Raw genomic sequence first — 13,475 nt, forward strand, 5'->3', positions numbered from 1 at the left:
CTCCTAAAAATGAAATGTTAGCCCTACAATGTCACCAAAATACCAAGCCCCAAAATTTCCCAACTTACTGAAGCTAAAGAAAATTCCAACCTATCTTGGGGCCCTATAAGCCCTCTCAGTTTCAATTGTATCAATGCTTTTGTTTCTTATTTTTTGTCACTAGTAGCATCTATAGGTGGTATCGATTATTGATACATTGACCTTACATAAGGATAATATCGATGAGACAGCATCGCAACAAAAAGCACTCAATGTTAATACAGATTTCAATTTACTTCTGCCATAGTTAATCACACTTCTATAAACATAATACTTATACCAAATACCTTCTTGTAACACAAAGTAATTACGAGCCAGAAGATATGTTCTTAATATTCAAATAGAGCAGTGATCAGACATTTCAATCAGTCTCATTGTGAGAAAATTAAAATATTTTATATCTGAGACTAACAGTAAAATAATTATGTAAGACAGATTTATCAAAATTAAGAAAAACTCATCTTCATCAGCTAGTAAAACCCACATAGGTCAAGTCTTATAATAGCAACAATCTCCAAGTGTTTCAGCATTGTGCTAATGTTGTCCAGCACCTTGCTTCCAAGTCAAAGTATAAAAAATACAAAAATATATTCAAGATATAATTCAAATATAAGCATGTCAAAATAATAACATAATCAAATAAACAGGTGTGAAACAAGGTAATCAGTCTCATTTGTAGGAGTGATTCCAAGCTGTGACCAGTGGTCCTCAAAATTTAAGCTTGTCACATGAGTTTAATGAAAAATATGTTCCAACCCATCTTTAATTTTGAAATAAATTTTCAATTTAAAGTTTACTTAATATAATAGAAATGTTTTTCATTATTTACATTATAACAGAAAGGGATAGCTGTGAGTTAAAGTTGGCAGAAATGTAAAAGTACTTCAATCAATCTGAAAACAATTGGGTATACTCTCTTATACACTTTGCTAGATTGAAATAGGAGAGGATGTTTTGAAAAACAGAATTTTCAAAAATATGCTGTCTTATTGCAATGCCTTCCCTCATTTGTTATAAAAATGGAAAATGCTCCCTGTATTTGCAAATAATGAGCAATAAGAAAAAAGTTTGGATATTCACTTTAACAATAAGGCTAGGGAGCTTGATACAAGTCGTTTGGGCATTCAAGTCTCAGTCAATGTTCACACTTGTGTCTGGATATCATTTCTCTGAGAATAACACATAATACTGTAAAACTAATACTTACATTAATATCTTAAGCCTCATAAAAAGACAACTTGTCACTTGGCCAGATTCGAGACTATCGCTATTCATTTTATAAAATATAGACCAGAAAATGTTTTTGTTTGGCAAGTTTCAAGTAATTCGTAACAAAAAAAAGTCAAACACAACATATAGTGGAACAGCCCACATTATAAATCCAACTCAACTTATTATCAATGGAAGTTACTTAGTTATCCATACAACCAATAAGTTATAACGAGGAAATTTTCAAATTATTTCCAAAGGCTTTCATCTGATAAAATAACATAACAGTACTATTGTAGTCCTGATGAAGATTTAATTTGGATATAATGTTGACATTTTTAATCAAGCAATTAACTATAACTGGAGAGGATTGAGGAAGCATTTATTGTGTAATATTTCAAAAAAAACTAATTATAATGTTGATCTATAATTTTTTCTTCTGATTTTATAAACCAATTATTAATGTGTGAATTCATTCAAAATCATATGGATTTAGAGAAATTAAATTTTTAAAAAAAATATGAACAACTTAGAAACACTTGAGCAAATATTTATTGTCACAAACCCTCAGAATATTATTACAAACTGATCTTGAAAGAATAATGTGATTAGTAAGCTATAATCCATGAGGGAATATTTTTGGTACAGCTGACTAGGTTTCCTCTTTTAAAAAAAACTGGTTATAATAATTAAAAGTACTTACAACAGCCTTTTATAACATCATAAACCCAACTATAGGTACTACAAATGAAAAAAAAATTACTAAGATAACAAAAGTTCCTACAAAAATAAAGAGAGTACTCCAACTTTGAACTTAATAAAAAATAAAGAATAACAAAATAGAAAAAAATTACTAGATATAGTATTGTTTGGATCTCATAAAAATAAATTCACTTGACAATTATAAAACCAATTCAAATGATACTTCACAGAATTGTTATAGTTTTAACCTTATTTAATATTATTATTTTAGATGGTCATCCATAACAAAATAGCTACTTGAGAAATAGATAATTTATAAACAGAGCTAGAAAAAACAAGCAGCTACAGAATACTACAGATAATGAAATGTTCAGTAAACTATTAACAAAGAAAAAACATTTATTACCTTCTATTTCAAAAATGTTACAAGTAAATAATTATATATGTACAGCATATTTTACAGCAGACATTTAAGAAATATATCACAGACAATGTATTACACTCTCTTCAAAGTACATAATTTAAAAAAAAAAAATTGAACAATTTTAAACAAGCTGTTCCTTATTTCTTTTAAAAAAATTATAACTTCATAAATGTCAATAATCAAAAAATATCAATGAGTGTGGTTTGGATTTTTTTTTTATAAATAATTAACAACTAAGATATTCATAACAAACTAAAATTTGAACTAGCAGCAAAAAAATATGGCAAATAACAACCTCACTGGCCTAATAAATAAACAGTATAAAACACCTTACAGGTTGATGCTATATATTTCAATGTTTGAAAATAAAGCAGCAAGATCAGTGGTTTTAAACATAACATTCTTGTAAGACATTCCTAAAATTAAGAAAATTCAGTTTGTGCCAATTTTCAATAAATTTAAATTACTTTCAATACATCTATGTGATGAGAAAAAACTACTAAAGACTACATGAGAAAATGGATGTAATTTTAGAATACTTGTCAAAATTAAATACTAATAGCTAAAGTAAGCTGCTTTACAAAACATAAAATAATATTTGAATGCAATTCATACATTTTAAAATAAATATTTGCAAGATAATTCTAAGCAATTCAATTTCGCATCAAAGGATGACTATGTTTCAAGGAAAATAAATTTTTGACCTCTAGGATAAGCGTTCAATGGAAATGTTGGGATATCAAGAACATTCTGTACACCTGCAACAAAGTATAGTTAATTATTCACACACAAAAAAAAGTATTTTATTTAAAGTAATTATATTTTGAATTGTATTTTCATTTAGAAGTAACTTTGTTTCATTTTCATGTTCATTTACTTTTAAATTATTGCTTCATTTTATTATAATCACTTTTAAACTATTTGTATAATACTATTGTAAAGTTAAGGTCAAAACAGTGTATATAAGTTAAATTCCCAAAACAAACAAATATATCTGCCATTAAATCTGCATGATAGGTGAAAAGAAATAAGATGATCTGAAAACTTGCCAAGTAAAAATAGTGGAATATTATTATTTTTTTTACGAGATGAATATACCTTACAACATTGAATAAATTGAATCTATTTCATTTTATGTCCTTAATTAAATACAGGTCAATGTCAACAGTGACCTACATTTCCATTACCTGTTTTCATACATTAACAATGTTAAAAAAACACTATTCTAGATGAAATCAAAATTAGTATTTTCATAGTTTTAATCATCATAGAGTTTTATAGTTGTAATGATAAACTTACCTAAGAATGACTTTTACTATTATATTTAAATTCTTTTAAATCTATTCCAGCAGAAAAAGTCTGAAAAAAAGATATAGATACAAAACAATTCATAAGTTATTTAAGGGTAAAAAAATAAAGTAATACAAAACATTAAAAGAGTTTTTCGTACCTTTAGTATAAAAACTGTAATTATTTCTTCAGTTGACTGGTACTCTCTTCAAACTGTTTTGAGAATTTATTTAATGAACACTGAAAGTAAACATGACAAACATACTCCAAAGCATATTTGAATGACTAGGAATTTCACTGATGTTAATTTATTTATTCATAGCATCAATATTTCCCAAAATAAATAACATTCATCAATGATATAACTCAATTCATTTATTAGGTTTTTTAATATTATTCATATGGTTGGCAATTAAAATCTCATGACCCCATTTAGGTAAATTTTAGAGAAAAAATAAAAGATTGCATTAAAAAATATATGAAGTGATAAAGATTTAGTTTCAATAGTTTTCACTACATAGAAAAATTCCATATAAATTGATAGAATAGAGATATCTATAAAATTTCAAGTCACAGACTTCTAATCATAATGGTTTTTATTTCATCCACGAATGGAGTTATGAGGTATTTATTGCACACCATTGAATTCTGCTTACATGTTTAAATATACTATCCTAACCAATAATTCACTAAACATCCAAAACTACATTTCTATTTTACAGACAAAACATCGATATTTATCATTATTCATTTGATCAGACGCAGAATACAAATAATTAAAAATAGTCAGTTTATAGTCCGAGCCAAAATTAATGCAAGGGACTACTTACAAAATAAAGTTTCCAAGGAATAGAAAAGTACAAAATAACTAAAATGATCCTCTCCAATATTTTTTTAAAAATTAATATAGAAAGTACAATCACGATTAGATTTTACAGTACAGAATTGATTCAATCCGATAAAAAACTTCTAATAATTTGTACGTGTTTAAAATTAAGTTGTCATTTCAGTCTGAAATGAAACTATTTCACTAATAAAAAAACCTATATCAACATTGAAAATTAAGTGCTTGTAGTTAAAATAATGAATAGCATGAATTTGAAAAATTAAAGTGATTACTTCTTCAAAGATTTTAAAGACAATGAATACAAGTACTTGTAAATTTGATAATAACTAGAAATTCATTATTATAGGAAAAACTAACTTTTTGAAATAAGAATAATTATTTATTAGATCACATACAAATTCAACTATTTAAGCTAAAAGAAATTTTCAACATTAAATAAAAAATGAGTTCATACTTTGATACATAAATTACAAATTTAAAAAGTGCAGCCACTCTAGCAAGTTCTTCTTTATTAAATAGGGATTTTAGAAGAGAGGAAATAGTACTAGCTAAGAATAGTGACAAGAGCATCAAAAAATTTTGGTCGGTCAGACTGTTTAATTTTTATAACAGATGTATCAAAATAATTTAATAAAGGTTCTATTCCAACTATTTCCGAAGCACGCTCAAAAGCTTTACCAAAAAAATTTCTAGGAAAAAGTTCTGAAGCTGGAGGTATGCCTAATACAATACACTTATCATCAGTGCAAGATGCAGATGCAATCAAAGGGAGTAAACCAGTTTTTTTACTTCTTGATACTGAAGCATAAAAATTCAAAACATATCTTGCTAGAGTTAACAAAGTAATTGGTGTAGAAAACATTTTACCTTCTGCTCCATTTTCATTCAAAACAAAATACAAGAAAGGACCTGCAGATATTACTTGATTGAGATCCAGTATTGTTTGAACTTCTTTATAAATAGAAGCAAGTAACTTCTTAGCTTTTTCAATTCCATTATTTAAATTTTGATATTTGTTTCGAGATAAACTATCCATAGCATGAAGGAATCTGTCACCGGCAGAAGAATCATTTAACTCACAATTATCTAAAATAGCTAACAAACCATAAACATAATCAGCAGATTGATAACAATTTCTAAACCCATGGGACAGAACAAAACAAGTATATATTAAATTTTCTAAACCATATTTAGAAGTGACTCCTTCCACCATTGAATAAAATTCATTACGTAAGTTAAAATCCATCGATGTATAATTTTGAAGACTTTCATTCAAAGGTAAACCAACTTCAGCTAACAGTTGATGAAGACGTTTTTCACCTTGAGCAGTCCATAGACGTAGTTTGATAGCAGTAATCATGGAATAACGAATACTAGCTTGAACAGTCCAATGTCTGTACAGCAATAGTTTTAAATCTTTTTGAGTAGTAATTTTAAACATATCACTTTTTTGCCTATCCACCATAGCAGGCGCTAAACGTGCCAAATGCAGCTGAAGAACAGGAAGTTCAGATGCATATTTACTTTCCTCAATTAATCCGAAATGTAACTGAAAAGTTAAACCTATTATAGCCCACCATAAGCAATCTATATTTTCTTTACCTAAACGCCATAAAAGTTCATAGACTATTAAAGAACTAGCTCTGCCATAAAACGAAAACTGGGTATACTCAAACATAATTCTATTTCTTTTATCAACCCATTCCTTTTTCTCCCTTCTTTTCTTAATCTCTTCTTCACCGAGTTCATCTTCAGATCCTTCGGATTCGGCATCTGAATCAAGGAATATGTCTTCAAAGTCAGGTATATGTTCATTTTCTTCAGCCTTACCAATTATTCTAACTTGTGATCTACTATAAACATTACAAACATCAGTTGGTTTATGGCTATCAACAATAAATACAATGACATCTTCATCAGGCTGCAACGTTTCAACAATATCCACAGTACCACCACAATTTATAAGAAGTATAAACTTTGATTGTTCAGAATAATTAGCATATATCTCTTGCAGCTCTTGTAATCCCTCAACAGTAACTAAAGTATATAGAGTTGAGATGCATTTGAACAAATTCTGAAATATTTTACTGGCACATATTGCATCAATATCATTGTTGACCAATAAAAGTATATGTTTTCCATGAATCAAGTTGTAAAATTCTTCGTTAATGTCTTCTACAAACATTATTTTCGAATATCATACAGAACCAATTTCATCCTTGATACCAATAACAGAAACATTGCTTTTTTTAAACAGTCTTCACTAGATTCTCAAGTTATAGTATACGAGAAAATGTATTATAGAGTAAATACACTAAAAAACTAAATTTCAACTGCTGCATTAAAAACTTATATCTACAAGTTTCAAACACTATCTCACTCCCGGGCACTACCATTCAACATAAACAAGGGGTAAAGCATTTCAGTAGGTAATGCTATGCCAGTGCCTTCCTTTTTGCCGCCAATAAAATATGTCCACCATTTTTAAATGAAAACGTAACTAAATTTTTTTAAAAATCAATAATACTTTATTTTACTGTAGAATATCTTAAAATGCATAAAATATATTACTAAAAATATATATTGTATAACTAAGAAATATATTACATAAAGTATATTAGTTAGCTTTATTTACAATTTAACAATAATTCGTCAAGATGTCCGTTAAAACTTATGTTGTTCTTGAGAGTTATGTTTATAAAAATAATCTTTTTAACAGGAGCTAGAACATAATTTAATGCTTATGTTATTTTGGAATTTGCTTCTCACTAACTTACTAATAAAAACCTTTTTATAACTGTTAAATCATCAATAAAACTGTCACACGCGTAAGTTTGAAACAATCAAGAATGCGATTGTCATACAATTAAAAAGAAAAAAAATCGATGCAATATTCAAAAGATATCTCGCCCCACATTTTTTTTTGTAAAATAAGTTTTTCTGACAGACATGTCAAAAATATTGCATTGATTTTTTTTTTTATTTTAAAAATGATATAAAGATTTGGTGTACAGCCTTACTGGTATCTTAAGCAACAAAATTGACTTTAATGAATGGTAATTGATGGAAATGTTTACAGAAGAACAATTCTATATTTGTAAGGGATAATGCTGAAAAAAAAGAAGTCAAAACATGGCTGTAAAAGAAGTCAAAAATGAATTTATAATATTTTGTGGAAAGCATATTAAAATTATTGGAAATAAAGACTTGTAAAAAACTAAGAATAGAAAATTCAAGTTGGTCACACAAACCATAGGTGATTATCATAGAATTTTAATTTACAAAAAACCAAAACATTACTTTTTAGAAGTGGATATATTGACTAATGATAGAAAACTCCTCAGTTGATTTTATTTTTACTTTTTTAAAAAATAAATATTGTATAATAAAATTACAATTTAAATAAAGAAAAATACCAAAAGAAATAAAGGCCATTTGATTTGTTGCAAAAGATACTTTTATTATTTTTTATTTCAAAGAAGATTGCTGCTTTAGGAAACTTTTTCAATCATGTATTATATTAAATACATCTTGTTTTTAATATAATATAATATAATGATATATCTTGTTTGTTGTTTTATTATTTTAAATATTTTAATATTTGTTATATAGGGGAATTTTTTAATCAAATGAAATAGGGGTTGTGAAATAGAAGGGAAAGAAAAAAAAAAAGGAATAAATCGAAAAACTTGTAGTTAGTTTGTAGACTGATATTAATTGTAAAAGAAAAGTAAAAGAAAACTGTGGAAGAAAAAAAAAATGTTATCTATGTATTACATTATATCATGTAAAAATATGTAACCTATATTTGTCCAGTTACGGATTGATCAGTATGCTGTGTAATGTAGCAACCCGATGTATTTGGGCAGCATGAATTAATAAAGTATTTCTTTCTCTCCTCTTCATGTATATATTACTTTAAGAAAGAAATGACAGATTTTTATTTTAAGATTTTTTTATTACCAAAACAATTTATTTTTATTGCAGCTACAATAAGTTTACTAATTAAACTGTCAAATTGACCGATAATGATAAATTATTTTTAATATTTAAATGATACAATATCACAGATGACTAGGCCTTCCAGGGACCCTCAAACTCTCATCCTATTGTTATCTAGTATGACAACAATGTGTGTTTTATCTGAGAATAAATAATGGCTCCTCTAAAGCAATAACCATTTTTTACAGTTTCTGTTACCTCCTGAGTCCTATTTATTGGTGGGCTGTGTAAGAGTCTTCTACACCTAAGGTTATCTTCATGAAGGCAATTTCAAACAGTATAGTCACTCACTATTGTCCTTATAATATGTTGTAGCAGATGGAGTACATTCCCGGCTGTTGAGTTTTGGTACGTTTTGGCATTTAGGATGATAGGACGGTCTTCAGTTTGACTAGTTTTATATGATAAACTACTACAATGTCTGTTTACAATTGTACTATTAATCCAAAATGTAGTACAAAGCCCTTTTACATTACATTTTAGCTTGTTGATAAGGCTTCCTTCCTCAAAGCAATAATTTGATTGTGTTTTTCTGAAGTGAAAAAATTCTGCACATCATGAAAAGCTTATAAAATAGCACAGGTTCAATTTAAGAACATCAAATCTTAACTAAACTCAAATGATAAATTGGCTGGCAATCAGAGTTTTTTAAGGAATTGTCTTGTTTTGGCTGTGTTGCTATCTTGAAACTCCTCTATATTTATTACTCCCTATATCTGTGCTGTTGAGATCAAAAGTGTCTTTGATGTGACTTATTGGTATTTTGGAAAGATGAGGGGTATGCAAAACTTTTTTTGTCATGTGTGTTATAATTAATAAGTTTAAAAAAATGTATTACAATAATGGATTAAAATGGTTTTCCTTAAGTTGATACCAAAATATCAGATGTTTAGTTTATGTTTTACGTTCAAATATATTATGAAAGTTTTTACAGGAAAAAATGTCAAAATATATTCTAAATGGCATAAATTTGTTATGATGAGTAAATATATACGTTATTTAGGTTTGACCTTAATAACTTTCCAAGTAACTTCTATGTTTTAAGCATCCATTTCCTGATTTCCCAACATCAAAGAGTTAGAAATCCTTTGTGTTGAGCAATTCATAAGGAGTAAAATTAAAGATGACAATAATGAAAGGAAACACAATAGAAGTTCCTATGTAGAATTATTATTTTATACACTTTATTATCAATTTCAATTTGATTTGTTTTTATTCTTATTTATACTTATTCTAAAATCTAATAAATAAGGAGTTTTGTTGGTTAAGGTTTAAATAATTTTTAAAATCTGTAAAATAAAATTTATTTTTATTAAGTAATATGCATCAAATATTATATATAATTATGTTAAATAGTTATTATAGTAATAATAAAACCATACTCATAATATAAAATTATAATTATAGTAACAATATGAATTTATAATTTACACTAATAATATAATATTAAAATTTAAAATAAACCATAATAATTATACTAACAATCATTAAATTAATCATTTTCACACTTTCTACATACTGAAGATTCTATTTTTTCCACCATAGATTTTGTCTAAAACATACCTAGCATAAACAAATGAAATAAATATCAGAATTTCTTCCCCGTGTAAGACTTTAATTTTTATGTTCTAATTTTTTGTGTTCTGTACAATTTAGATCATACATCACATTTGAACTGTTTGGAATCCTGGAATTCATAACAAAAGATGAATTATAATTATCAACTCCCGTAGAAATAACCACTTTATGAAAGAAGTAGAAGGTATTTAGGGTGTCAAATAGCAATTCCCATGTAATCGCTAGTGATTAACATATTTCTGTATTTATTTTGTATTATTTTAAGACTTTTTAAATAAAAATAAACAAATTATGAAAGCAATGTTTAATATTAATATTCCCATTGAAATTTTATAGTTTTTTAGATATTATTCTAGAATTACCACTACTTAGAATTACTTTTTTTCAACCAGAATGTGTTTAATCCCTCAAAATTGAAATAATAAGGGAATCTAGAAAAACACAGGATTAATTCTAAAATAACAATATTTTATGTAATTTTTATTAGAATTCTGTGAAGGTAATCCCAAAAGAAAGTTCTCCAGAATTTTTTAGAAATACAAAATATTGTTTCTATAATATTAACACCATTTAAAAGCTTGATTGTTTCTTTAGTTTTCTGCATAACTGCCACTTAAATGGATACCTTACCATACCAGTACTACTAAGCACTTAAGGTGTTGAACCTTATTTATCACCTCCTCATCACACCTGAATCCCCTTCTGACCAACTTTTCTTACTGCGTGACAAATCCAAACTATAGAGAAAGAATCTGAAATATGTAGCAGATACAAAGACTGCAAAGGAAAAAAAAAAGTTTGTCAGTAAATTCATAGTAACAGTGTCTTAGGATCGAAAGAGAGATTTTTTAACTAACTTCATACAAACACAATAAAGTTAAATTATATAATATAATTTATTTATTTAATTAAGGTAATAGGTAAAAGGACGTGGTGGCCGTGCGGGGTGGGGCATAGGTCCCAGAGCATCAAGTTCGGGATGTTGTGGGTTTGGTTCCCACCTGGGGCGGTTAATTTTATTTCTCGGCCCTGAGCAATGAATCTTGACATTATTACATGTCGGTAACTCTGGCAGCTGCCATGGGTTCCCAAAAAGGACCACTAGTCCCACTAGCTGGAATACTTCCCCCCACCAGATAACAATAGGTAATAGATAAAAATTAAAATACTATACAAATTAATTATTTTATACATTCTTGTTTGAGAGTGGTTTAGTTTATTCTTAATTTAAAACAAATTTGATCCTTTTTTTCTCTCAACTTTATTCTTTACAACTTTTCCAACGTTTCGACCCTCAGGCCATTCTCAAGGATACCTACATATTGATGTCATATCCTTTTTCAAATCTTAAAAATGCAGGCTAATTGCCTTTGTCCCATATAACCTTTTCTAAATAATTTTTTCCTAGATTTAAACCTTTTATAAAACACTTTTATTCCTTCCTTCATTCTTAAGTCGCAAATGTGAATGAAGGAAGGAAGAAAAGTGTTTTATAAAAGGTTTAAATCCAGGAAAAAATTATTTAGAAAAGGTTATATGGGACAAAGGCAATTTGCCTACATTTTTAAGATTTGAAAAAGGAAATGACATCAATATGAAGGTATCCTTGAGAATGGCCTGAGGGTCGAAATGTTGGAAAAGTTGTAAAGAATAAAGTTGAGAGAGAAAAAGGATCAAATTTATTTTTAATTAAGAATATACTATACAAAATTTAATCTACATGGATTTGATTGGACAGGGACAAATGTATAAATGAGTCAAATGTTTAAGTGATTTGAAAAATGGCACCAGTTGTATCATAAGACATAAAATTATTTTCTGTGGTGTTCTCAATTTCTGATAACTGCTATCAAGGAAAATGGCAGGAACTTTGGAGCAACCTAACTTGACATGTTTGTAAAGAATACAAGTGTTTAAAAACAAGTGTTTCCACTTGAGTAGGAAGTACTTTCGTGTTTGGCATTGCAGAGAAGTGTGTTCATGTCCAAATATATTCTTTATCTCTTTTGTTTATCAGATTATTCCATTTTTTCTATTGTTGTCCACAATTAATTCCTTAGAAAATACTTCAAATATGAGAACTAAAGGTCATTTACTCATTTGCCCAAACTGACTAGGGAAATGAGTACCATGGAGTACTTTTTAAAAAAATTCAGAGAAGTATAAATGTAATTAAAAAAATTCATATCATTATGTAATCCACATTATATTCTAAACATAATGAAAAAAGGTAAATGTAATTACAATTACCATCCTACAAATGATGGCTAAAAATCATTGTTGCATTTTTGTGATGCTATTAACTCAATCCATTCGAGGTAATACCTAATATGTATATGATGTATGACATATATAATGTGTAATAAATGATAAAGTTGGATTTATTTAATTTAGTAATTTATAATAACATTAAAAAGATTTTTTTTTTAGATACATAATCATTTAAGTGTGAAATCATTCAAATTTTAATAATAGCTACAAAGTCAGGTTTTCTTCTTATTTTACTAAACAAATGTTTTATCACCATCATATACTCTCCCCCACTTATTTTATTTTCACCTATGGTTAAATGGGAATTTAATGTACATGTAACGTTTTCCTTAGTTAAACTGATGACATAATCAGGAAAATTATTTTTCATATTAATGAATAATAAGAAGATAATCACAACTCTTATGTTGCATAATGGTTTTAGATAGGAATAAGTAATTAAGTAATGCCTTATATCTCTTACCTCACTGACAGTCTCAGTATATTTTCTTTTTGTTTAACATATTCAAGAAACTTGGCACTTTTTTTATAAATTAAATATCATAAAAATTATTTTTAAGTTGTATTTACTCTGAACTTCATGAAGCATAGGCCTAATTTTATAGTCAAATCTACGTATTAGTAAAGTGACAACTCTTGTTCATTATTCATTACAAGAATAGTAAAGAACCAATTTAAGAGTTATTAAATACAAACATGCAATTTATAGATATTAGAAGCTCCTATAAGCCTTAAATCATTTCATTAATATCAAATCATAAATGAATGGAATATGGTCTGGGTGCGGTAAAAAAAACAAACTCAAATAGTAAATAGTTATACTTTTTTTATTGAGCCAATGTTTTGCCCCACGTTGCAGGGCTTTGTCTGGGCTAAAAAAGATACAAATCATTTTTTTTAATAATATTAAATCATATTTTTTTGTATCTATAAAGAGGCCAATTTTTTTTATTTTATTTCCTTTTACCCTCCATCCTTGTAAATTAAAAAAAAAACTGTGCGTGTGTTTTAGGTTTATTATTTTTAAAAAAGATAATAAACGTTTGAAATCTATTAAAATAACAAAAAAGTTAAGCCCCTAAAAATTTGAGATTTTATCTTGCAAGATAAGTA

The 13,475-nt window shown here is 27.3% G+C and overlaps 1 protein-coding gene across 1 annotated transcript; it reads right to left on the reverse strand.

The window, feature by feature from the left end:
• Positions 1–1,782: 1,782 nt before the first annotated feature.
• Positions 1,783–6,949, reverse strand: Cdc45 (cell division cycle protein 45). Its single transcript, XM_014430492.2, has 3 exons — positions 3,825–6,949; positions 3,674–3,733; positions 1,783–3,132 (listed from the first exon to the last, which is right to left on the reverse strand). Exon 1 carries the CDS (start codon positions 6,694–6,696, stop codon positions 5,056–5,058), a length of 1,641 nt encoding a protein of 546 aa, XP_014285978.1. The 5' UTR covers positions 6,697–6,949; the 3' UTR covers positions 1,783–3,132; positions 3,674–3,733; positions 3,825–5,055.
• Positions 6,950–13,475: the final 6,526 nt, after the last annotated feature.

The sequence above is a fragment of the Halyomorpha halys genome, unplaced genomic scaffold, assembly GCF_000696795.3.
Source record: "Halyomorpha halys isolate HHAL.00 unplaced genomic scaffold, Hhal_1.1 Scaffold895.1, whole genome shotgun sequence".
Lineage (NCBI taxonomy): Eukaryota > Metazoa > Arthropoda > Insecta > Hemiptera > Pentatomidae > Halyomorpha > Halyomorpha halys.